At 39.0% G+C, this 25,701-nt stretch overlaps 1 protein-coding gene across 1 annotated transcript in view; it reads right to left on the reverse strand.

The window, feature by feature from the left end:
- Positions 1-25,701, reverse strand: part of CPXM2 (carboxypeptidase X, M14 family member 2) — a 79,465-nt gene that overhangs the window by 19,319 nt on the left and 34,445 nt on the right. The window contains exons 4-6 of the mRNA XM_009915062.2: positions 13,699-13,783; positions 13,027-13,177; positions 5,117-5,205 (exon numbers count right to left, since the gene is read on the reverse strand). Of these exons, the coding sequence (XP_009913364.1) occupies positions 5,117-5,205; positions 13,027-13,177; positions 13,699-13,783 (325 nt within the window). The remainder of the gene's footprint in view (positions 1-5,116; positions 5,206-13,026; positions 13,178-13,698; positions 13,784-25,701) is intronic.

The raw sequence follows: 25,701 nt of genomic DNA on the forward strand, positions 1-25,701 counted from the left end.
AAATAATGTTTATTCTGCTAGAACAAGCTGAATAGTCTGCTGAAACACTACAGCATAGGTGAGGTTCAAGATCTTTCTTACATGAGATGCATTTGTAATATTATCAAACAGTTAAGGACTTGCGGGGGAAGTCCAATAGGAATAAAACCAACAGAACCACTGCTACTATACAACCAAACACATTTTGAAAACTCTATGTGATAGAGGATAATTAGCCACCTTAACACTTCCTTCTACATACTCTGTCATTTACTATAGCCGAGTGAGTTGAGATGCCCCAGGGTGTTAGCATGGCAATGCACGTACCTTACAGGTTGCCACAGACACATTCTGCCCAGTAAGGGAGATTTCTCTCTCCTTTGCCCTATGTGGCAGCAACTTAATTCAAAACAAACTAAGAGAGAATGATATCACCCACTTAAAAATGATTTTTCCCAGTGAATTCTGATTACACCTGCCTCTGCTGAGGTAGAAACCAAGCCCACCCTTCTTGTATTACAAAGTGAAATCTCACATGGCAAAATAGTTAGTTAAGGCAGTGTTGATGTGGCCAAAATAGTGAGATAGATATAAATCTGAATTACTCCATAAACTCAACAGGATATACCTCCTTTAGTAAATAACAGATTCCTCAGACTTTGCTTACCAAGTTTCAGCAAAAAATAGAATTAATAATGGAATTGCAAACAGATGGTCTGAAGAGATTCCTACCATCAAAATCTATGCTACTCATTGTTTCTGCAGATACTGCATGACATAGTCAAAATATAATCAAATAGCCTGAGTGCTTACTAAAGTGCAGAGGGAAGATCATGGTTAAGGGTGTAGGTCTGTTTTAAACCGATGAAGATACACAGATGTGATCCAGGTAAGTATATCTGGACTCTAAATTGTCCCACAAACACACACTTTACTGTGGCATTTCAGGTGAATGTTAAAATTTACAAACAAGACTGAAAATTTTTGTGTTAATAATAAGATGTTATTGCAAATAGCTCTAAATGACAAGAATTTATCTGTCTCAATTTTTTTTTTTCCATTGGAAAGCATTAAAGAAAGAAATAAGGACCTTACAGTAAATTGGAACCCTAGGGACTATTAATTAGACAATCTTTTCATAAACAAGGGTGCATACATTACTGAAGAAATATTGTAGCATAACAAAACTCTTTACTCGCATAGTGTTAATTTAGAAACAATATTGGATGATCATAAGGCTGATGATTTAAAAAATGCAATAATTAGATGTGTCTGATTCCCATGCCACCATTTAGCAAATCTAAGTGGAAACACAATTCACTTTGGGAAGAACATCATTAAAATTCCTCTCATAAAAGGCATCACTTCTATTTATAATCATGTTGCAAAGAGACCAAAAAGATGTTATTTTTGTACGTTTGTTCATCTCGCATGTTGGTTTTATATAGATCTGAGAAACTATTGCTTTTGCAAATCTAAACTCAGCACTTGTCTGAAAAATAGTCAGTTATGCTTTTTCAGTGTATTGTCTAGTTTCATATCTACTTTTTTTCACCACAGTCATCATCATCAGTGTGCTGGTATTACAGGTACCCAGCTATTTCCATGGAACTCTTTAACATTCTGGGCATACGTAAGTGGGGATGTCATCATTTGTTGTTCCAGCTGAAACACATAGGTGAAGCCAGAAAACACTGTTTAAATCAAACACTATAAAATGTAAAACAAGTCAATTACTAACTTTTTGAGACAGACTGCCTTAAATCATCATGGTCAACCTGCTCATAATGAACCAAAAATACTTTCAGTGGATATGGAGCTAGAGCCTCACAGACCAAAACTTATCCATGGTCTACTGCGGGAGGATTATTAGTTTATGTCCTCCTGACAAGAGGATGAAACGGATTTTTATTGGATCAGATACCACATTTTTCTCCAATAGAGATAAATATTAGTTTTTTCACTCTGCCAACGAGTACAGATACCGCATTAAAAGGTCTATTTTAGCAGGTTAAACCCAGCTTTCTGCAATGTATCAAGAATGTTATTGTCTCAGTCCTGTGTTTATTAATTCCTCTCCTTACACTCTCTTCAAACTGCAGGAAAATCCCTCCTGCCTGATGTATCGCTGCATCCAGGCAGCTTCCCAAAATGTGGAATAGGGGAGATGAGCCTGTCCTCTCAGAGCTGTCTCCAAAATGAAGCTGCAGAGCAGAAGCTTTCCGAATGTGCCTGGCACTTCAGTGTGCGCAGGGTACCAAGAACATCAATTTAGGAAAGCAGTTAAAAGGACGTTAAATGTTCATTACTAGTGAGAAAAATGCCTAGAACCAAGTTCAAAGTATATTACAATCAGTGGAAATATTTGTATTGGCCTCAGTAAACTCTCCATCATCTCTTTAATTGCAAGCATGTGATTACTTTCCGAATCAAACAAAGAACCTTTCCTGAATTAGGGCCTCTGGAGTAGACTTCACTGTGGCTCTTTTGATAACAGTATGGATATAGTAATGTAGTTAAATGTTTATATGTAAATACAATACTGAAAATGAACATATTTCATATTTGCTTTTCTCATACTCATTTCGTACAAACAGCACAATAGGTCACCTGAAATGTCACAGTGTTTTCTTTGGGCTTTGTACAAACTGTCAAAGACAATTGATGATAACAGTCAGTCAGGGCTTTATTAACAACCAGCAGGACTGTAAAACACTTCCACAATTACATTCACTAACAGTTCGTATTTGACAGTTCCTATTTGTTTGTCACTACCAATTATTTACCCTATTAGCGCCCTGGAAAAAGACTGCGTGCAGTCTTTGAAGAAGCCCTGCAAAACTGGCCTCTGAAGGTCCAATTCCTCCATTTTGCAGGAAAGGTGGGTTAAATGTAGGTCTTGGTGCCATCTACGCTTAGAGGAGGCAAAAGGATTGTCAGCCAATGCCTTTCAGGTTAGGGCTATTCTTTATCCTCTGTGGAGATCATAGAATTATAGGATCCTTTAGGTTGGAAAAGACCCTTAGGATCATGGCATCCAACTGTTAAGCTAACTCTACCAAGACCTCTGTATTTCTTGTTCTGCTGTGAGCCAAAACAGAAACAACCTCCTCCTTGAGCGCGGAGACTATCAGATAGAGGCTGTCAACCTGGCATTGCATGCAACCTTGGATGTTTGCTGGGTATCGCTCCAGTCTTCTACATGTGGTTGTTTAACCCTCAAATAAACCTGTTCAATTGGTAATGTATACTGTGCTCTTCAATGTTCTGCATTATTGTTACATCAAGTCCATAAACACAGCTGACCGTGAAGAGCCACACAAGATTTCAGGGGTACTTGGAGTCTGGCCTGTCCAAAGGTATGAGTCACATCCAGTTAAATGGATTTCAAGATTAACAATCCTATTTCCTAAGAAAGATATGACCTGGGTTTGTTGTTTCAAAGACAAGGTTGTACTCAAATGTCCATCTCAAACTATTTCTGGGGATATCTGTCCTACCATTTTAACAGCTTCCTATACAGCATGAATACATCATGTAAATATTTTGGACTGTAAGACAATCCTGACTTCTGCATACAAGGTACAGCAAGCGTTGCGATCAACTGAAAGAAGACTCTTGAGTGCTCTTTTAAGAGAAAAAATTGGTACTATAAAATTTATCTTCCTAAAAAGAGAGTTCTATTAAAATAATCTGACACTGAGAAAATCCCCCTCTCACAAATACTTGACATATTGCAATGTAATGTAATGCTTCGAAAACATGGCCCAGGGAACACCCTCTCCTCCTCCTTCTTCAGTGTTTATAATAAATAACGTCAAAGAACAGCGTTTTTCTAAGATGGTTGGCAGTGAAGCAGCTAACAAAACTGACAATAATGCGTGGTATTTTATTTTTTTTTTTTTAAGTTTAAGTTGACTCTGGAAATTGACAGTTATTGTTCCATTTTACACTCAGGAAAGATATTATGAAGTTCTGAGTATAGTTTTGGGAATATAAGACTTATTGGAACCCAACCCACAATCTTCTGCTTACTAGCAGCAGAACCCAATTAGAATCCAATGATCTCTAAACAAATTAACTGCTTTGACACAGAGAAAACCAGAAATTGGGAAAGCACAGCCAAAGGCAGCTCACAACTGACCAGCTCTTAGCCACAGTTGCAATTTTTCTACTTGTATGAAAAGTGGAAAAATATTCTGGTTTAAAGCTGTGGTTTAAAGCAGAGATATTTCTAACCTGACCAACCTGTCTTTCTGCAATGAGAATCTAAAATACACTTTATTTTATTGCTCTTGACAGTAATTATGCCAATTGAGTTTCTACTTGTCTAATCTTTATGCTAAGAAATATAGGCCACGAAATCTCTACCGAAATAAATGTGTGACTCAGTACACAATTGCTCAATAAAAATGAATGGTGATTCATGCAGTATAAATACATTGAAAATTCAGCACACAGCAAATGATTCACACACTTCAAGTCCAAACATATTATCTTTATAGTTGAAGAGAAAGCAGGCAGAAATATTACTTTAGGACAACCCTCACCTATGCCTGTGGTGATATGAAGCAAGATTAAAAAATAATAACAAAAAGAACAGCAAGGTTGCCTAATTAAAGTTAAAGGAACAAGATTAACAAGGCTAGTAGATTTAAAATTATTCTAAGAGGATTTTTTTTTTTTTCTTAGTGGGTTTTTTTTTGGTGAGTTTTTGCTGGTTTTCATAACTATGAATAGAGAATTGGACTTTTTATAGTTTATTCTAACTATCCAAACCCACTGAAATATAGGAGAATCCTGGTGGCTAAGTCAGGGTCAAATCTGAAAGGAGAAACCACTGTAACATTCACCACTCGAATATATGTGTAAGAAAAATGATGGCACATTATGTGTAAAACCTCCCTCTGTCACGTAGCATCACCTGTTTAAGGTTAGATGATGTACAAATTAAGACTTTGGGATTTTAATAGTTTGTTGCTTTTAATAGATTAAAACAGAAAAAAAAGATTTTTTTAAATAAACTGCACCATTTAATAGTCTTTTTAACAGGTAGAATTCAGACTCCATAAAAGCTCAAAAGCCTGCACCCATCCACCCTCCATCCAGGAGGTCACACACCAGCCTCTTCGCCTACCTGCCTCATTTCCTTGTAGTTGTGATGCTTAAAGTCCAGATTATCTGTGGTTGTCATTTCATTTCTTCTGTGGTAATAATTATTTGGGTCTGAGAAAAGAAATAAAAGAATTTTCATGTGCTTATGAATTTCAGATATAAAGATGCGTAGCCATAACGCATGCAAGGAACATGGAAATCTGAATTCCACTGTCCTACATGTATTTAAAACAGGTTTTCAAAAGAAAAGCTCAAAGAAACAGCAAATTTGAAATATTTCTAATTACTGCACAAATCAGCCTATATAGATCCAAACGAAAGCAAGGAGGCAGCAGGCATCAGCTTGCCAGACAGCTACTCTGCACGAACAACTAAACTTCAACAGAAGAGCAGAAGGGCATCCTTAGGCTACAGAGGAGGGCAAAAGACACTGGAAAATGATGAGTCATATGCAAGATAAAAGAGTGGGAAAAAAATCACATCAGAGGAAAAAGCCCCAGTAAATGTTTTGTGTCTACTTGATTAATTTAGTATTACAAGGAATTATCTTTTAGTTTTCTTGATGAGTATTTTCAGAGTCTATGCACTCCTTGCAAAATACAGAAAGGATCTACTGTGCATATTAAAAATTCCTGATTATTTTCCTAAGCACTGTTTATGAAAGTCAGAGGCCTTTGTTACTTTAAAATCAGCATATCCGTTTCTATACAGATATAATTTATAGTTTGATACTTCAAAACACACAAAGGAGAACATGTGGACAGAACAAAAACCTTTGTGTCCTTCACTGTCCAGGCCATTCACCTGGGCAAAAAAACAGGCCAAGATTGTTAGGGCTCAGCTTTATATTTCCTGATATGTGTGCTCCTAGCCTAATCTATTATGACCTATTTTTAGAGATAAACAAGTCTATTTGGAAAACATCAGACACATTCTTCAATTTGGCATATCTGGGATGTCTGGAATTTTGAGTAATTGTTTGTCAAACCAGTGGTTGTCAGGCTGTTATGAAAAATTGTTTCCCTTTGCACAAAATCATCTTCATTTGGTTTAAAATTATTGGGAAAAAGCCAAATATGAAAGCCTAAATGTTATCCTGTCTCATTGCAACACAGCCAAAAGACACTGTCTCTAGAGAAGAAAAATGATTTTTTTAAACAGTATCACAACTGATAGGTGATTTTTTGGGGGGAAAACAAGCATAATTATTAGTAGGAATACATAGATACTATTCTGCAACAACATTTAATGAAAATATGGAAAACTCATAACACTTAAAAATACCTTATAACGACATTTTTAAGCTTCATATTTCTGACATTGTAACCTCTAAATTCTCTAACTTATTCTTCCCATGAAACTCTAAAAGTATTTAGGGTTTTTTATGTGGAAGGAAAGCAAAATTTGAACTATTTAAGTTATTTATGAAATGAAACATGGAAGTTCCATTAAGCTTCGCTGTAACATTACCCATGTTCTTTAGCACTTATTTACTCTTCATTCACACGCTTGTCTTCACTTCCATTCCCTAATCTACAGCAGAAATACTGGAAGCTCAGCTGAACGCTGCTCTATAAGTATGACTGAAAAATGTCAAAAAACCATCTTGGCTCAACGAAATCTGGTTATTCAATGCAGTCTGTCCTTTCCAGTGAGAACTTATTCTATCACAAAACCACCTGGAAATGGATTTGAATTAGAGCCTAATCAGGTGAGGAAACAAGATTTGCTTATTTAAAAAAAAAAAGTTTTGAAGAATCAAGAGGGTTAGGTTTCACATAAAATTCACCTGCATTTTTAGGTCTTCTTTCCAACTTAACTCCAGGCTAAATTGATGCAAGTCCGCCGACAGCAACGATGCTGCACTAACCCTGCAGATGACTCTGGAATGCCAAACCCTTAAAGGTCAACCCATGTTAATGCATGGAAATTACTCTCTAATGTATTGATGACTGAGAAATGGAAATCATAAAAAACCCACTTCTTCTAGAAAGAGACAATGTGTTTAATGCCACACAGAATATGTTCACCATTGTAAAAATATCCCTCTGTTGTAAAAATACAAAAATAAACATCATAAAACTGCCAAGATGTTGAAGGCTTTCTCTATTACCACGAGCCAAAACATACAGCAACTGATACTTTTTTCCTAATACTTTAATCCCATTCCTTTCAAAGTCTGGCACTTTTTCCATACATCAAACATTAATATCATGGGAATGACTGTGAATGCTGTAGAGTTGGTGGAAACTTAAAAAAGCTGTACAATGAGAATGATTGGATCTCTGGTCCTTCCTCAAAAACTGCACAATTTGACAGCTCCCTAGAGAATTAACACTCGTATTTTGCCAGGCTCTACTGCGAGTCTGCTTCGATCACTGTATTTCTGCTGCAGCAGGAATACAGATTAGAAAATTAAAAGCTAAAATGTAGAAAGGCGTACCAGTCTTGCACACAGCTAGTTAGGTAGACTTTGGCAAAAATTATTTTCTTTTATAAAACATAGAATAAGAGACTAAGAAACTCAAACCACAGAAGAATTAGAATTGAAATACACTCATTTATTCATGGCACTACCTCAGACAGCCTTTCTTCCAAGGAGAAAAGATCCTGCCAAACTGTGGCACTCCCATTTATACAGAGGAATATATTAGGTTTTTCTACCACTAACCTATCTTTACGTTACCAGTAGAGTTAATTAAGTTTGCAGGTAGAGGTAGCTTGTTACCTTCATACTTCTGTTCTTTGTAATTGAAAGGTCTGAAGTGAGCTTTGCAATAACTTGAAGATGAAATCAACACTCACAAAACAATATTATCATCAAAATGTTCTCCCTTAGTAAGTAAAACTTGCATCCATTCCCAACACGATTTGTTCATATGCTTCATTCTCACAGAAGTCCTGCCGTGAGACGTATGGTATTGTACTGATGGAGCTTGCAAGCTCAAAAGTGGTGCTCATATGGTCCTCCAAATGGACAAGATAATGAAGTCAATCCAAGTGATTTAGACAAGTTTTTAATAGAATATTCTAGTCTAAATCCTTTAGACTGCCTTAAAAATGTGCCATTTTGCAAATGACTGATTTTTTCATTTCCATATAATATAAGTGAATTTGACTTGTCTTCACAAAATTGAAGATGTCACAGGCATCACACGTGTAATCTTGAAAAAATGCACTGGCAGACATATCAGGTGATTGTAAGTTTTCTTCCACATGATCTATTTCGTGTCAGTCACGAGCATGAACATTTCACATTAAATCAGCAATGAAATAATATTCTTCAACTATGGATGGATTCTTTTCTATATATGTTGATGTATAGTCCAATACCAAACAACTAATTCCAGTTAAGCATAATGAATGATAATAATGGCTAAAAGAAAACCCAAACTCTCAACCTGCAATAGTTGCTTCTTTAAGGTTTTCTACCAACATTTGATCTTTCTAATGAATTCTTACAGTTTGATTCTGATAATAATGGTAATTCTGAGGATTAGTAATACTTCAGAATAGTATACACTTCATTTTACAAATACAATATGAAAGAAAACCTTTACAAATAAAATACGAAAGAAAACCTTTTAATGACACCCACTGCATTGCTGGGGGATGTTACACATCTCTCTTGATGAGTATGGAGAAATATAATACATTGGCCTTTCCCAGGAGAATTATTTAATTTGGTCTCATTTTTATTCAGTCTTTGCTCAGGCAAACTCCCCAAAAAGCTTTAAATTGCCCAAGATTAAGTTTTAGTTTTTGCAATGATAAAAGCAGAACACAAGGAGAGACTGTCACTCTAAGCAAAAATTTACTCTCACAAGTAGTTCGCTGAATTTAGTACTGCTGTATACATGATCACTTATCATGAAAGATACTTGTAGAAAGTCAGTTTTATACAAAATAAGCACACTTCTAGACTTAACCGGGTAGCCTGGCAAATAAGAGACAAGCAATGAAAATAGCACGGAATGATGCATCCACTGCAAAACACAGTACTCCATTACAGAGTTGTTAAAGTTCATTTTTTATCTTGGGTTGAAAGTGATGGCATAATCATGATAGCAATGATAGTTTTCTATATAACTATTATCAGAAATTAAATTTCATCACAAATTTATTGCATTAAAATAATTGCCTATTGCCTTGAATACTCTGCAGTATAAATAAATGCATGAAGAGCTCAGCTAATTTTCTCTCTCCTGTCTCTGGGTACTTTTGATCATCTGCAGTTTCTTTTTGATTTTCCTTAGGTTTGAGAAAGAACAGGCAAGGAAAGTACATCCATCCCTCTGAGGCAACTGCAAAAGATTGTGAGTGTCAGTCTACATCTATGTAAATACCAGCATTTCTGGAAACTGGAGAGGGAATTAAATACTGGTGCTTTTGTCCTCTTTTTCCCCAGCAAGAAATGGCAGCACTGATCCTCTCTATAGGTAGGATTTTCTGGCATCTTTCCTCCACAGCTCAATGTTTTTCCTTTGGTGAAATAGCAAATCACTTCTGTTGCCTGAAAGACAGTTCTGACACAGTTGGATAACACAGTTTTCTTTGTAGAGCTACTGTAATAGTCTAGAAAAGGTTGTTTGTCAAAACTAGCCTACAATACACCGAAAATGTATGTTATGAGTAATATATAAGAATTTCACTGATAAAAATTACAATCACCCTATGTAATACCGATTAGATAATCTGTAATTTCTCTCTTCCAATTATCTAAATAGTGTTTTCTCATGATTTGTCCATCTTTTAGTGCACCTAGCATATTCAGAAGGTTTTATTAACAGAGCCCTACCCACAGGAATGGGTCCTAACTGTCTTTAACCATTTCCATCACATACTACCAGTGCTAACAAGCTAGAATTGTTTCCTAGAATATTAATATCTTATTCAGGTTTCTTCTTTATCTGGTATTCCTTTCTTACCCTCCCTTGTGAGCCTGCATGATGAAGAGTTGATACAGAGTACAGACTGAATGCAAATTGCTCAATTTATTCAGGGATTAATAAAGACATAAACCCTAACATTACAAGTTTAAAAGACAGGAAAAGAAATTCACAGTCATGCAGAGTGACTTACTTTCCTTCAGCCCCACTTTTTTCCTTGGGGTACTTCCCTACGCCCCATCTGCCCATGCATGGTCATTGCCTCAGGAGGACACGGCGCATGGGAGCTCTAAAACACGACCAAACTGCTCCTCCTGACAACTTGATTTCTTGTACGTTCACACGCATGGTGTAAATATAATCAAAACTACACCAGGTATTCAAGGAAACTGAGCATCCCGTGACTTTTTTCAAGGGTTTTGGAGCTTTGGAAAGGATAGAAGTGTGTGAACTGACGGAGCTCCACCTCCTGATTTTGATGAATTTGGGAGACTTATTTTTATGGAGGGAACCTCTGTCAGAAAAGAACCCTTGATTTCTAGTTGCGGAGTCAATACAGTGTTTGGCAGTGCTATCAAAGAGGCTGGACCCATGGCCAAACCAGTCGGTTATTTAACTTGAAACGAGTAAGATGACACCAATAAAGGGTGAAGAAGTCCAGTTACAGGGAACTGCAAAAACAAGTCATGTCCTACAGGAGGAAAACGTGCATGCAAAGGCCTCTGCAACCTGGGGAACAGCTTTGTTTTGAGAGCCTTGCGTGCGATGAATAAAATGAGCTAGAAGAAAGAAATGTCAGTTCTTTCTGGGCAAAAAAGACGGGTCAGCAGCCTATCAAAACCTATTAGTTCTTTCAGTCCAATTACATTTTGAATAAACACACCCATTCTCATTGTGTTTCTCAATGAATGATTCTGGTATTTTCTTTCAGGAATAAACTGAATCAGCCACTGCAGGCAATTAACTCAATAAATGACTACCAAGAAGAAGCACTGATGCTGTTTCCATGCTAACCCAAGACCGGCAACGAGCCATAACAGCACTCATTGCACCAGTGGTGGAAGCGCAGATATGTTCTCACCTCATAGCACCTTCATCCACTGATCCAGTCCCATGAAGCTGAAGGGTGACAAATACTAACACTTCAAAGCAGAATTTGGCCTTATATAGTTGTATACCCAATAAGAAACTAGTGTAAATCAGTGCTGTGCTTAATAAAAATCACCTTTCCAAATATAGACATTTTTGCTCTTTCCTCTTTAAGTACAGTTTTATGGAATAGAAAAGGATTTTGAGAATTTCCCTACAAATTGCTCTTCAGAACAGTTTGAGTGTCGTCTTTTTTATTCCCTGGAGACATCTGTGCCTGTCCTGCATGCCAGGAAAGTCACCATGCTGAAGAAAGCTACTCTTTTCCTTCAGCCTCACACCCTGTGTTATAGAGAACAAATCCTCTGCAAACTCGCACAGGGATTTGGGATAGACCACAGCTCTCCAACAGCCCACCAGTCCTTTCAAGAGCTGAGGGGAAATACTGGCTCTGCAATTGCCCCTCCAGGACAGAAGTTACAATGGGAAACAAGCAACCCCCAGAGCTAGATTTTTCTAAACCCACGGTTGAAATAAATCAGAATCCTACTGAAAACATGAATATTCACATACACAGGACACCCCTGGTCACTGCCTTTCAAGTTCAGGATGTGTTTGTTAGCCCCAGAAAAGCAGTTGTCTAAGTGTTGCTAACCTTCACTGCTTCATGGTTAATACACCTACAGACTAAGTTTTATGACAATACTTGCCCCATATTCTCTTTGACAGAGAATTATCCCTTCCGTGCCCCAGATTGTTGGTGGTCGGGTTTGGTTTTTTTTTTCCATGAGTATTTAAATATCTAAAGGACAAAAATCAGGCTACCTCTGCTTGGCATGTGAAGACCCTATATCAACAGTGGAATTGGAGGCAGCAAGTCTCTGAGCAGCAGGAACAATTAAAGCAGTAATGATAGGCTCTGGAAAGGCAGTTCTCTTTCTGGCTCTAGTATTTCTGAAAATACTATTCATTGCCCCCTGCAAAAAAAAAGAGAGAGCTATCCCCAAGGTGCCAGAATTTAGGATCAAAGGGAAAAAAGCAGATGAGAGATGTGGAACGAGTAGTGGGCAACTTAGAAAAGGTTTGAACAAACAGTTTTTCAAATATTTATATACGTACATACACATGTAGACACAAATCCACCATAAGGCTACTTACAATGTGCTTAATAGAAACATGTCTTTGCTGTAATTTGCAGTATTAAATGCCCTTTTGTTTTTTTAAGTGGCCTTGTATAAGGTTTCACTTTGTATACACTGTTTAGCAAAACCCTAACTGTATTTTGCACTCATATAAGAGAAACAGCTAACACCTGAAGCTTGTGCTAAACATCAGGTTGTGTCTTTTCCAGTCTTTAACAAGGATAGAGCCATTTGCCTTCACCAGAGACTTACCAGGGATCATGCCGGATTCAGTAACACTTGAAATTTGCTAGAAATTCTTTACATCCCCAACTGCCTTCCCTCCCCCTACAAGATAAGCACTAGTTCAGTCACAGTATTTGCCTTCAAATTAATTCAGGGAAATTTTATGGCCTGTACAATGAAATAATAATTTAAAAAAATCAAACTACATAATTATGATGGTTCTTTCTTGCCTTAGAAGCTTAAGACTTCTGCAAGTGACTGTAATGTAATTCTATTGCCTCTAGTACATGTGCACTTAGTAAGATTAATTGCATTGCACTTCAGCCCAAACAACAGAGGAATCTTGTTAGATCATCCATGCAATTTGTTTTATTAATAAAGCCACTTATAGATACTATGCTGTTGCATTTGAAGAGTTATCCTGATACCATCTGTTTAGACGGACAGATCTTCTTGTTTCTTTCTGCATAACTCTACTCACTAAAGACAAGCATTACATCAAACAAAGCTCACATATCCAAAGGAAATAAAATTTCTGAGTCTTGGCACAGGCAGCCATGTCAACATCAACTGAGAAAGACTCTTACCTGGCAAAGGACACCCTAAGATTTCCAGTCTCATACAGATGCTACCTTCTTCGAACCAGGACCGGGGGTTTATACGGATATAGCGTGCAACCAGTGGCACCGGCAACATATTGAGAACTGGGATCTCTTTCTCACTGTTTCCTTCAAAAATCTATGCAGGCCAAACATACGGAAATAGCAAGATCAGTTCTTCAAAAGTCTTTTAGCACTTTTGGTAACAGAAACAAATAAAGTCACCTGGTACGGCCCCAGGGTGATGGTGGCTCAGGCCAAAACTGCTCTTCAGAGAACGCAATCCCCCCATGCCCCTCAGAGAGCTCCACACCCTCTCTCCAACAAAAGGCACCTCATGGGCACAAGATGTCCCCAGGGACCAGCAGACTGACGCAAACCCTTCCATGGGCCATGCAACAAGAAACATGTCTCATCACAGGCAAGGCCACTGCCAGGGTGGCATTCACATCCATAGGCAGACACGTGCAGATTTGTCATATAGGATATTCTGGGTCCCTCTCTATAGTATGTGATTTGCTCTTAAAAGTAGCGGGATCACTGAGAGATGTTGCCTTGTAGTCTTGCACTGACTAATCTGGCAAATCAAAACTCCACAGGGACAGTCCCCACTTTCCCACCTGTGCTCTCTTCATAAAACATCTGTTTCGTTATACTCACCACATCTCCAGATTCATTTCTGACAGCAGTCCATGCATGACTGTCATTGCTCACCAATACTCTGTAAGAGGTCACCCAGTTACTCCTTGAAAAAGACAAAGAGTATCTAAGTTATTTTTTCATAACTTAGAACGACTGCAAATTGTGTTTAATGTAATAAAGCTTGTAAGACTGCTAGCAATGGAAATCCCCGTTGGCAAAGTCATGTCAACACTTGGCTGAAAAAGTGCCATGAAAATCTAGATCCAACAGATAATTACAAAAGCCTAGCACGTAGAAACAAAAAAAACAAAGATAATAATCTGGAATTCCAGGAGGGGAGGGATTACTTCTCTCCTTTCCTTTTATATGCAGTTTTTGTGAAAAATAGCTTATCTAGAACAGATGCATCCAGTGTTCCAAAATCTTACCTTTTCAGCTACAGAACATTTCTTATTTCTGCTGTTATTATCAGAGAGAATGGAAAAAAACTTATAAATCCTCTAGGATGAAAAGCCATGAATTTCAACCAGTAAAATTTCCATTTCTTCCAATACAAGAATGACTGGAGCCTGCAGTCATTCTTGTATTTATTAGCAATAGATAGGAACAAAGAGACAATTCTGTCTCTGCACAGCAGAGTCCAATTGATCACAGTACTAGTGCACTGCTACTATATCTAAATCAATCTTCAGTAGGCTGATCTTTCTAGTGGCCTGTTGTCTGACTTACTGTAAAATCCCCTTTAATCTAAAAAAGCAAAATATTCATTCGTACTTAAATTGTGCCTTGTCTGTATTCAGCTAAAGAAGAGTATGAGGAGAAATAAAATGCTGCTTCCTATATTCTGAGAGCAGTTAGAGCTATGTAGCTTTTAAACTGTCTAGGTATTCCCCATAGTAATGGGTATACAGCTATGGAGAAGGTAATGCCCTGACTCTCCTCTCATATTTGTCTGTCTGAAAGGGCAGCAGTAATTTATTTTTTTCCCCTAACACCTTCCTGGTTTCAACAGGCAGTGACTTAGAGGAGAGTTGTGGCTTGTACTGTACTGTACAGTCAGTCCAGGATGATTAAATTCTATATTCACGTGTATAAACTGATAGTACGTAACCAGCAGTCCTCTAGAGCAGTCATTCGTTCTTAGCTAAGCTACACAGTCAGATTGCTGGGAGTGAAACCAGGGTAAGGAAAGCTCATGGGACTATAAAGAATAGGGGCAATCTGGGCAGTTATGGAAAAAGTAGCAGAGCACATAGATGGGGAATTACAGAGTACCTGGAAGGACACATGCACCTAAGAAAAGCTTCCCCTTGTACAGCACCCATACAAATGTAACTTCGTTTGCTTTTCTTTCTTTTAATATCAACAAATAATATTAGCAAACTACCTATGAACACACATATTGACTTCACTGTGCTCACGTTTAAAGGGACAAACTAGCTTTTATATGTTCACTAAAAGAGAGTCACTTTTCTAGTAAAGACCAAAAAAGAGACAGGGATGGAACAAGAGCAAATTCATCTGCCACAAGATCAGTACAAGTTCACCGAGCTTTGTCTTGTACAAAATAGTGACCTTCAAATAATGCCTAAGTCAACACGTGGCAGCAGAAAATTTATAACTTGATTTCCATCTGCTATCCCATTTTCTGGGTAACAGTGGTCCCACTTACACAAAAGACTCAACCTGATGTCCAGACTTACAAAGACACCTAAACCCAAAGATTAGGTAAGTGCTTAGTAGGATTTAGAAAAGCACTTCTGTATGTAGTTTACAGATACCCAAAAGTCAAAGAGGAGATCATGTGATTTTGAAAAAAATGACTGAACAAACCCAGCTCTTTTACACACTAAACCAGTCCTTTGCAAATCTTTCACCAGCCTTCTTCAATGAATAGATTCTGCCATTCATGTTGTTTTAAATGGAAAAATCCTGACATTTGCCAAGCACACTGAACTTTTTATTATCGTATTGAAAAGATGAATTCATCTGCCACCTGTAACGCGCACACACTACTTCAACATTTGTTAAACAACTTTAACAAGTTAGCAGCCTTCTGAAAACACTAATTGTTTGCCTGTCAATGGAAGATCTCCCAGGGTAGGGGATTTGCCAGAGATCTGTGAAGTGCCATGCTGGCATCTCAAGTCTTCGTGGCTATAAAATGATATACAACAAAAAAGACACTGACTTCAGCATGCTATATAAGTTTCTACTAACTCTTGTAAAGAACTTTACTTTCTTCCCTCAACTTCTGCAATAACCTGGCAGGTGCACCAGATCTCACTGCCATTATAAATTGAAGGCAGGCAGATTTACACCTAGCACAGATAGAAATTAGGAATTTTGGAAATGGCCAATATCAGAACTCCAGGAAGAGGAAAAATAATTTTTTCTGATTGAAAAAGAAACCGAGGTTGAGAGCAAAACTCATGGGTTTGAATGGGGGTGGTGGTGTACATATTCAGTGCACATAAAAAGGTGGTGTGGGGGTTTGGAGTTGTTTTTTGGGGGGGGGGGTGTTAGGGATTTTTTTGGTTTGGTTTTGTTTGTTGTTTTGTTTTGGGTTTGGTTTGTTTTTTTTTTTAATATTCTTGGCCATTTCTCAAAATCAGGGTAAATGACCAAAAGAGGCAATGTTACGAAACCAAGACGACAGTGTTGCTTCTGAAGCATTACAGAACTTTTTTTTACTTCAACTGCACAACTAAGATTAGGAGGACAAACACAATACATCCATATTCATTACTCTACACACAAAAAAGGTTTTCAAACAGAGTATCACAACCACATGAAAACAAGATAACAGTGGACATTCTGCATAATTGAGAATTTTGTGAGAAAATCATGGCATATATAGACAGTTTTCAAAAGAATCAGCTCACTTCATTGGCATAAGAAAATGTTACTCTTACACCAATACTTCCAATCTAGGACTTTTATTTACCATATTTTAATTTTCTCACTCCCTACAGTTACAAAGGTTCAAACTTCTCCCAAAAGAAAATGTATACTAATCAGTCATACACATATTCCATCTTGAGTGACAAGTAACATGCTTTTCAGAGGCAGTCTGCCAATTAAAATACAAATGGGACTATATCCAGTCTTGTAACATTTGCAGTATAGGACTCCAGAGGGTCATGGGATGAGATAAATCAATGTAATATATTTGGTTACATACCACATCCTATTAACTGTGCTTGCCTGTATGGAATAAGCATCCGCTTTGCGTTTGTTGAGATGCAGAATAAAACCATCACAGTTGACCAGAACCTTCTCCCACTGGCCTGAAATGCAAAACCGCCTCTAGAGCCTTAAATCCTTCCCCCTTTTTTCCAAGGTCATAAAAAGAACAACTTCTGCCAATATTAAGAAGGCTGCTGTAAATTCAGATTCCCCTCAGAAATGGCATTTTCTGCCTTGAAATCACATTCCCCACGGTGGGGACAGGGAACACTGCATGCACTCCTGTGTTTGGAATTTCTGGAAAACTAGCAGAAGCTAATGCACGGGGCTTCTGACCGCAGCCGAGTATCTTTAAATCCCACCTATTTCTATAGATGCAGACCAGCAGAAGAGCATTCCCGTACTAAGCTGCAGATTTTCTACACATGTGCAGCACAGGAGGTCTGATGCTTCCAGGAAGCAGATGGATGTGTTGCACATGCTCAAATCAACCGCTCGGCTGTTTACAGTAAGCACAGCACTTCCCAGAACTGAAGAGTTTAATACTTACGTGGTGCTCCGTTTATTCACGTAGACACAGAAATCTAAAGCTTTTAGGGAAATCCATCACAGAAACATGGCAGCTAAAGCAAAGCCTTGTGCTAGAAGAAGCATTGGGGAATGTCATCCGTTTGTGTTGTTACCTGATGACAGGAAGATCCATCTCATTGGGTTTGGGATTTGCAGACGTTCATTTCTGCAGCACGTCACATCGAATCTTTTCGGGGCCCATCGGCACTGAACAATAAAACTATCTAAGGAAAGCTAAAAGAAGGGTATAAAACTTTACAGTACTTAGGATGTCCCTATCGTTGTTTTAGAGAAGCTCTTCTGAACTCCCTCTCTAAAATCTCCCTGGACCTAGCATTATATTCCTCACATATTTGTTGGTTTTATAGAGTTGAGGAGACGTAATTCAGAAAAGAGTGCGTTGATTGTCAAGCTCTTTCTTGGCAGGAAGCTAGGCAATAAAGAAGCCATTGCGTGACAGTATCTTCAAAAGTATTCAAGGTTACCTCCAGTTCACCATGCTCTAGCACAAAGTGCTACTTGCACGACTGCCTCATGAATTTCATCAACGCTAGGAAAGGATCACGAGATACAGATTTGACAGGAATCATTTGGATTCAAGTCCTTCCCATTAATAATCCTTTTTAAAATTTATGCCAACCTTATCTCTTCAGGAGAAAGCTATCTGAAAAAATCTCTGTATGTATTGCCAACATTAATCAATTCATTTCACAGAAAGTAAATGCAAAAATAAAAATACGATTCAATTCACATAATGTGGTGGATTTTTTTATTATTAATTAGTTGTTTTTTATCTGTAACGCATTAGGTTTAGACAAGGCTTATTTGAAGATCTTTGATTTTAAATTCAGTTTCTTGTGATGCATGAAAATGTCCAGCTTGTCCATTTCCATCCAAAAAAAGAAAAGCTGAGGGATTAAGTGACTTGCCCAGGGACAGAGAGGAAACCTGAATCAAAGCAGAGAATTAAAAGCAGATCTTCTACAGCCTTGGCAGGTTCCCGTGCAAACGATCAGCTTTCCTTTATCTAACCACATCATCAGGCTACTGAGCACAGGGAAAGACATCCTGACAGCACCAGAACAACAAAACAGCTTTCTGCCTTGCATTCCCCAATATAATTTGCTTACTTTTCTTTACGAGTGTTAGACACGTAGATGAAACCCAACTCAGCACAACACACAGCGAGTGCTAAATGAAAAGCAGTGGAGAGATGCCAGGCTTTTGGCTGCCCAGCCTCCGGCGGGCGAGTACATCAGCTGAGACTTCTGACTATTTGGATAGGCTTTTATTTTGTTGGAACAGCATCTGCCGCATGTAATATTTTGAGGCCAAGCTTCTCAATTATGGAAAGCTGAATAAGCAACAAGTGAAATAAATCTGATACTCTTATTCTAGTCTCTAAAGATGCTTTTCCACATCACTAAAACCCCACAGGACTTGAGATAAGCAAGGAAGGTTGGCAGGTGTTGGTCAGCAGAAGCTCAAGCCCACAGTGGCAGAGATGCCGGGGACGAGACTAGCAAACATTAGCAGAGTTTACTTCAGCATCATCTACAACGGACCTGGCTCCAGCCAACCCTATTATTCTTCTGCCATCATGATAATCGGATCTATCTGCATTACAAAACCCTAAAATTAATAGAAAATAGAACCAGACAGGCACACAGATGTGTATCCTCCAATAATATATAAATTGACAAGCCAAAATACTTGAAACAGCAGAATCTCTATACCAAAAATATGCTAGGCAAACCTTAGATTAAACGGTACTCATGCAACAGAATCAGCATGCTGGCAATTAAATGGCTTTCTGCTTGAAAATGTAATTTGTAGTCTCATGCAATTAAATGTAAACCCATTAATATTAATATTCTAGCATAATATTTATGCTGATAAAATATTAAATCACCCACTGCCAAACAGTTTCAAAAACAAGCCAAGCCAAAAACCGCTCAGACTAACCACAGGTAGCCCAGCAAGTTTCACAAACTAATTAAAATAAATATGATTTAAGAGATGGAGCTTGACTAGCAAGCAAGGATATTTTTTTTAATAATTGAAATCTTTGAATGTTTAATTTTTAAAATTGCTTCTAGCTGACTTAAATGAATATACCGCTGTGAAATCCAGCTCTTCAGAAGCCCTACGAAGAAAAGCTCAGGGCCAGAATTTCACTTGCTCAGAATGAATTAAGCACAGATTTTTTTTTCAAAGCTCTCTTCTCAGCGAGGAGGAGGTGGGGTTGCAAATGCATTTCCCACCCAAGGGCTGCCACTTACAGCCAGGTTTTGACAAGATTTTAACCTGTGACTGCCTGACCCTTCTAGAAAATCTGGTGCCAGCTCTGGGTGTTTCCTTTTGCCGTTATAGGTTCAGATAGTAACACCTGAAGGTGCCAGGGCTCCTGCGTGGGGTCAAAGACACCCTCTGCCCTGAAGATTTTGTGGTCTTAACGCCTGTCACGCCGTGCTACTCTTTGCAAAGAGATCTGCACGCGTTTGAAATTCTTCCTATGCCAGACTTTCCCCTTTCGTATCTTCTATATCTGCTAAGGAACCGCAGCTTGGTTGCGTTTATCTTCTAAACCTCCTTTCGTGACATTTTTAATTTCCCATTCTTGTTTGCTCCTATCACACCTTTGTAGATCAGTCACCTGTTTGAGGAGAAAAATCTGAACCATATAAGCACTGCCTCTATACATCTTTTTCCCTCCTTCCCGTGAATATTAAAGTAACGGAAAATGAAAATCTCTGACAGTAAGCAGCAAATACTGCCATTTGTGTGCACAGCTGTGAGCATATTTAAAGTAACGCCGAAGGGGCTCACATCTACCAAGCGCACCCAAAGATGCGGCCAAGCGCTGCTGGCTGGTGCACGCAGAAGGGACGCTGACTTGAGAAGGTTGCGCAGGGCACGGGTGGAGGAGACAGGAGCCTGACATCCCTGAGGTCACTCCCCACGCGACCATTCTCCTCGCAACAAGTCATAACGCACGTGCAAAATAGACACATCAAGGCTGCGATTAATCAAGCGCCAGTAATCTGTCGGAGGAGACGCCCGTATTCATGATGGAGCCTTTTCCTAAAGGCTTCAGGATGTTTGGTTTCAAACTGCCCATCGTAGTCCCTTCCACGGAGGTTAAAAAGCTTTCCTGCCTCTTCTAAATATCCCCAGCGACCTGCTCCCTCCCACCACTGCACAGCGAGTCTTTGGCAAAAGCCTCGTAACTGGAGCGAGAGCACCGTGACCAATCACACCCACGACAGAACATCATCGGTTTTGACATTTTGTCAAACTCGTGAAAGTATAAATATGTTTCTGGGGGTGCTGTCAGAACTCCACCGATGCAGGATTATCTGAGCCGGTCACAAACCCAGCTCCCCAGCGCCGGGAGCGGATGGTGACCAAAATTCTGTGTAGGGCACGAGAATCGAGGTGGAAGATTAACAAGGCACAGGGATGGAAGTCAAGCAGCTAGACGGAGAGCACTCGAGGCTGAAGCTGCCAAAGGCGGACTCTCAGTGCTGAAGAACTGAAAGCCCGTGAGATGGCTCCACCAAGCCAGAGTTAGCAGAAAAATATAACTTATTGAGAAAACCCCATCGTAAACACTAGTATAATACGTAACTAGTGACATTAATATCAAGGGAGCTTTTCCTACATTGAATTCAGATTGTTTTGTAACTCACATCAATATACTTGATATGATTTCAGTGGATCTGGAACAATTCACTCTATGAGAGTCTGACTTTGGGGAAGCTGTAATAATCTCTGCAGGCCTGTCACCCAGTCAGGGCAAATAACAGCTTGCACTGATTTAACGCACTGTAACAATTCAAGTCAGTACACAACAGCTGCTTATTTTATTACATGATTTGGATAAAACAGCGAGATGTTTTCATTGAATTTGCTGAAGTTTCATCAGGGTGTGTTTTCACAGCCTCTCTGTGGGGATAGGAGGCACTTTGAAAGTCAATGCCAAGTATGCCTATTGTCCTGGTGAGCTAGACAAGATTTAGAGTTTATTCTACTCTGCTTTCAAAAGCAGCATTGCACTGTTGTTGTATTTTGTCCCTTCTTAGGGTGTACAGTGCAAAATTCTGTTTTATTAGGTGGCTGTAGAAACAACTCAAATACCTATGAGTAACCACTACACTGTCCCGAATGCTAATGCAGTTAACACTGAGAGGATTATCACTGCTTTTTATACTCTTATTATCGGAATACTGAAGATTATGTTTGTATCTTGATTATCTCTTCATGAAGCCAGTCTTACTACTGAGACCATGGTCTTAATACCATGAATGACCAATAAACTGGGGAGGAAGCAAGGATTTTTTTACCCGCCTGCAAGCAAGCAAGTTTACCACCTTGCAATCCTCACATACAGATTGTCCGTAAAAGCAAATCTCAGCTCCTGAGGAGCTGCCACTGAGTATGGCAATAAATTAAAATTTGGGGCAACACATTCATTTTGTCACTAAAGAATGAGCAGAATGCTGTACCACCAAAATTAGAAGCAAGTAAATGGCACTGACCTAAATTTATCCTCAGCTATATCTCTGGAAGGTACCCAGCTTGCTACAGACCTACAATTCCCTAAGGACAGTTTGTCAAAAGGGATGCTGGGGGATCATGAAGGGCTACACTGCACACAGAAAAGGCCGAGGGTGTACCATAAAAAAATTGCAGAATTATTGCCCTATTCAATTCTAAATATCTTGTCTTTAGCAAAAGCTTGATCAGACACAAAATCAAATCTGCTGGATATTTATTATTTGCTAACCCTGGAGAGTAGCACAAGGAAATCAAACAAGTGACACAGTAGGGAGCATGTAATGGTGTCTACACTAGCTTCTAGTTTTAATGTAGCTTCAACAGTGATGAACAAAAGTGACCAGTTTCAAAGTGTGTCAGTTTAGAAGCAAGCAATACGTGTAAGTCATTGTAATTATTCCTTCCAGCCAGCAACGCCATTGATTTGTTGTCTCCTCCAACCAACTAACCTTCCAAGTGCTGTTGCAGGTTTGCAAGGCATGCGGACTAACATCTACCCAAATCAGACTTGAAAATTGCCATCCCCCCATTGTGTTTTTCTTAAAGACAAATATGTTGCATAAAACTAAAAAATCTTCAATATTTTCATGAGGCTGAAAGGTTTTAACAACAACAACATACTTGGAAATAAGTCTTTTTTTTTCTAAAAAAATCAGACTTTTGCTTTGGAATTTGAGCATTCTACACAGATTATTTCATCTATGCTCTTATTGTTGTAATTTTGTTGTTTCGTGACATGCAGCGATAGTGCATAGTTTAACATGGTTGAAAGGTTAATTTTAAGAAAACGCATCAAGTCACAAATATATCTTACTTGCTGAAACATTGCATCCTCTTCTAAAAATCAAAACATCCTCTGCATTGAAACAGTCTGAAGCTTTGTATTAGTCAGGACACACTGCCTATTTAGACATCTGGGTTTCCTCTTGATACAAAAAATGATGCTGAATTATCAAAAGATAGTTTGGGTTGTGGGAAACATGTTTCCCATGTTTTTTAGATTCTTGCCAAACTGCTAAGAGTGATTAATATTTTCTTTCCCTCTGTCAAGAGGGTGCATATTTTAAACTATCACATCACTGCTTTAAATATATGGCACAATTCCACAGTGATGCTTCCAGTGTCCCACTCAACAGTCTTGAATAGTTGTTTAAAGATACTTGGTTCATAAAACTGAAAGATGTATTGGCAGCAACATGACGAATTACATACTGTATTTCTCCCCCAACTATTCAGCCATGAACCCTTTTGTAGCCCAGCTATGGCACCATCCATCTCTGAGGAGCACATCACATGCCTTTCTAAAAGGTCACATCACTCGCACCACTTTCTCTAGCCCGAGAAGGCAAACAAAACAGCTCTGCAGAGATATAACACTGATGTCTATCAACTACTGGATATTCATAATGAAACAGTGTGGTAACTGCCCAGAGACACGGATCTCCATATGTTCTCAGTTCCTACAAAGGAACTGATACTCTGCCCACTCTCAAGGTGTTAGCTTTTATTCATATCAACCAACACTTGTGGCATTTCCGAGTTTTGGATAACTTCAGTGAAAAAAAAAAAAATCAAAAAAAAGTCCTGGTTCTTGCAGCTGGGCCCCACTTTATCTATGAAATTCAACATCTGCAGATCTTCTGGATAAGCTAAGCAGAGTTTGCCATTTACAATGGTAAAAGAGCGCTTTGCCGTGATTTGAGGTTTCCCAAGAATGACTGAACACCAACAGCCCTCGAGTCCACATCCTTGCTTTGACTGATAAAAGGAAGGACTCCTTCAATTCAGGAGTTCTTGTTCAAAGCCTGTTTTTTGCTTTTTACAGGAAGAAAAAAGGAAAAGCTGAAAGATTTGACTATTGTGGAATTCACAGCCAGGCGGTTTGAGCAGAGTTTGACTCAGAAGTGTTTTTTCCTTAAAAAGGAAATGATTAAATAATTTAAGTATTCATTACTAACCAAGCATGGTTTCCTCCTTTCTCTAGTCAGGTCATCTGTGCTTTCAAGATGATGTTTCTGCACCTTGCCCTCCTCTTCCTCAAGGCTCTCTTGTCTCAAGAACAAGAGCCCTGGAAGGCAAGCAGAGCCACAGCCCACAGGAGAAGACAGACAAGAAACAGCAACTTCCCAAGTGAGACTGGGAGAAGAATAACTGAGGTGAGGCAGTTCCTGCCAGCATACAGAAAGTGACAGCCCCATGCATTTTTGTGGTCTTTGCATTGTGTCAAGAGTAACCTTCAATTCATACATTGCCTATAAAGTTCCCAAAAAACCCAGTAAGCCAGGCTGATGTGAATAGACTGTCTCTGGGCAGAGTGGGCCATCAGCAATACCAGACTACAGTTGCCAGTGCTGCTATGAAGGAGTAAAGGGTTGCTTCCACCACCAGTATACTAACTCTGGCTACGGCATCAGATATGCCAGCAGAATCAAATGCCAGACTGCTAATAACTCAAATGTTGCAGCCCTGCAGCGAGGGGCAAAGCTATTTGATGCAGGATTCAGCAGGGTGTCCTTGCCTGCCCTCCCTCATCATTTTACGTGTCCTCATTAAGTCAGCAGCAGGAAGCTAAAGGGACCAGGACAGGTACAAGTCTCATCTAGGCAGAAGCTCAGAGAGGACTTTCAGTTAAGTAAATTTTTCCACTTTGTTAAAGTTTCTTGTTCAATACAAAGAGGAAAAAAAAAAAGGCTGCTTTTCTGATTCTTTATCACTATCACATAATAGCATTGGTGAACTTAGCATATATCCTAGTGTCTTGACTTTTTTTTTTTCCTTTTAACATAATGCTGGGAAAATCTCCAAGGCTTAAATAAAAATCTTACCTTGGCTGTCAAGCTTGGCAGGCTTTTACTTCTAATACAACACAGATCAGAGGGGTGTTTTTTTGGCTCTCCTACCTGAAATAAGCTTATTCTCCAACATATGTTTCTATTAGTTACGAAAGCACTATATTTTTGTAGCATAACTTCATGAAGTTGGGAAGGTGCCTCAGGTAACAGAATGGCATCTTTTCGTACAAACTTTCATATCACAAATAGTCTTTTTTGTTACCATCACAGTCAGTAGCTAAGTATAAGAGAAAAAAGCTAACGAGTCTCTTTTGCTTCTAGTGCCCATTAGAGAACACAGTCACAAAAGAACCTGCCCGCACCAGTAAAAGTCCTACTAGCCTGTTTCTCCTGGTCTGGCTTACGAAAGGCAATTCACTGCACACAAGCAACATGGCTACAGTCGGGTCAGTATCTCCTGAGACTGCCACACGTACCGAAGCTTCCACCAGTGCCTCTGAATCCTACCCTAAGGCAACTCCTGCTCCAAGCTCCGGGTCTCTACTGTTGTCTGGATTCAATTTCCCTTTGCATAGCTCTTCTCCACACCAGGATTTCATTTTGCTTTTCTTCTCGCTTTCTTGAATGCTGGAGGAATTGGGGTAGAAAGTCATAGCAAGAAGATCATCTTTCAGATGCAACAACATGATTAATTCAGAAAACAGCATGTGCCACCTTCCTGGGTACGACATTCCCAAGCGCTGAGACTCTGGAAACCCAAGGACACCACTCTTGGCTCAGATGAGGGCTGCACACGTCAGCCTAAACTCTTTTGAAAACACGAACATCTACATTGGTACCTCAGGGAGTACCAAGTTGTTTTTAAAACCGAAGGGCTTACACATGTAGAAGCAGAGCACGCAAACATCAA

The sequence above is a fragment of the Haliaeetus albicilla genome, chromosome 11 (assembly GCF_947461875.1).
Source record: "Haliaeetus albicilla chromosome 11, bHalAlb1.1, whole genome shotgun sequence".
NCBI lineage: Eukaryota > Metazoa > Chordata > Aves > Accipitriformes > Accipitridae > Haliaeetus > Haliaeetus albicilla.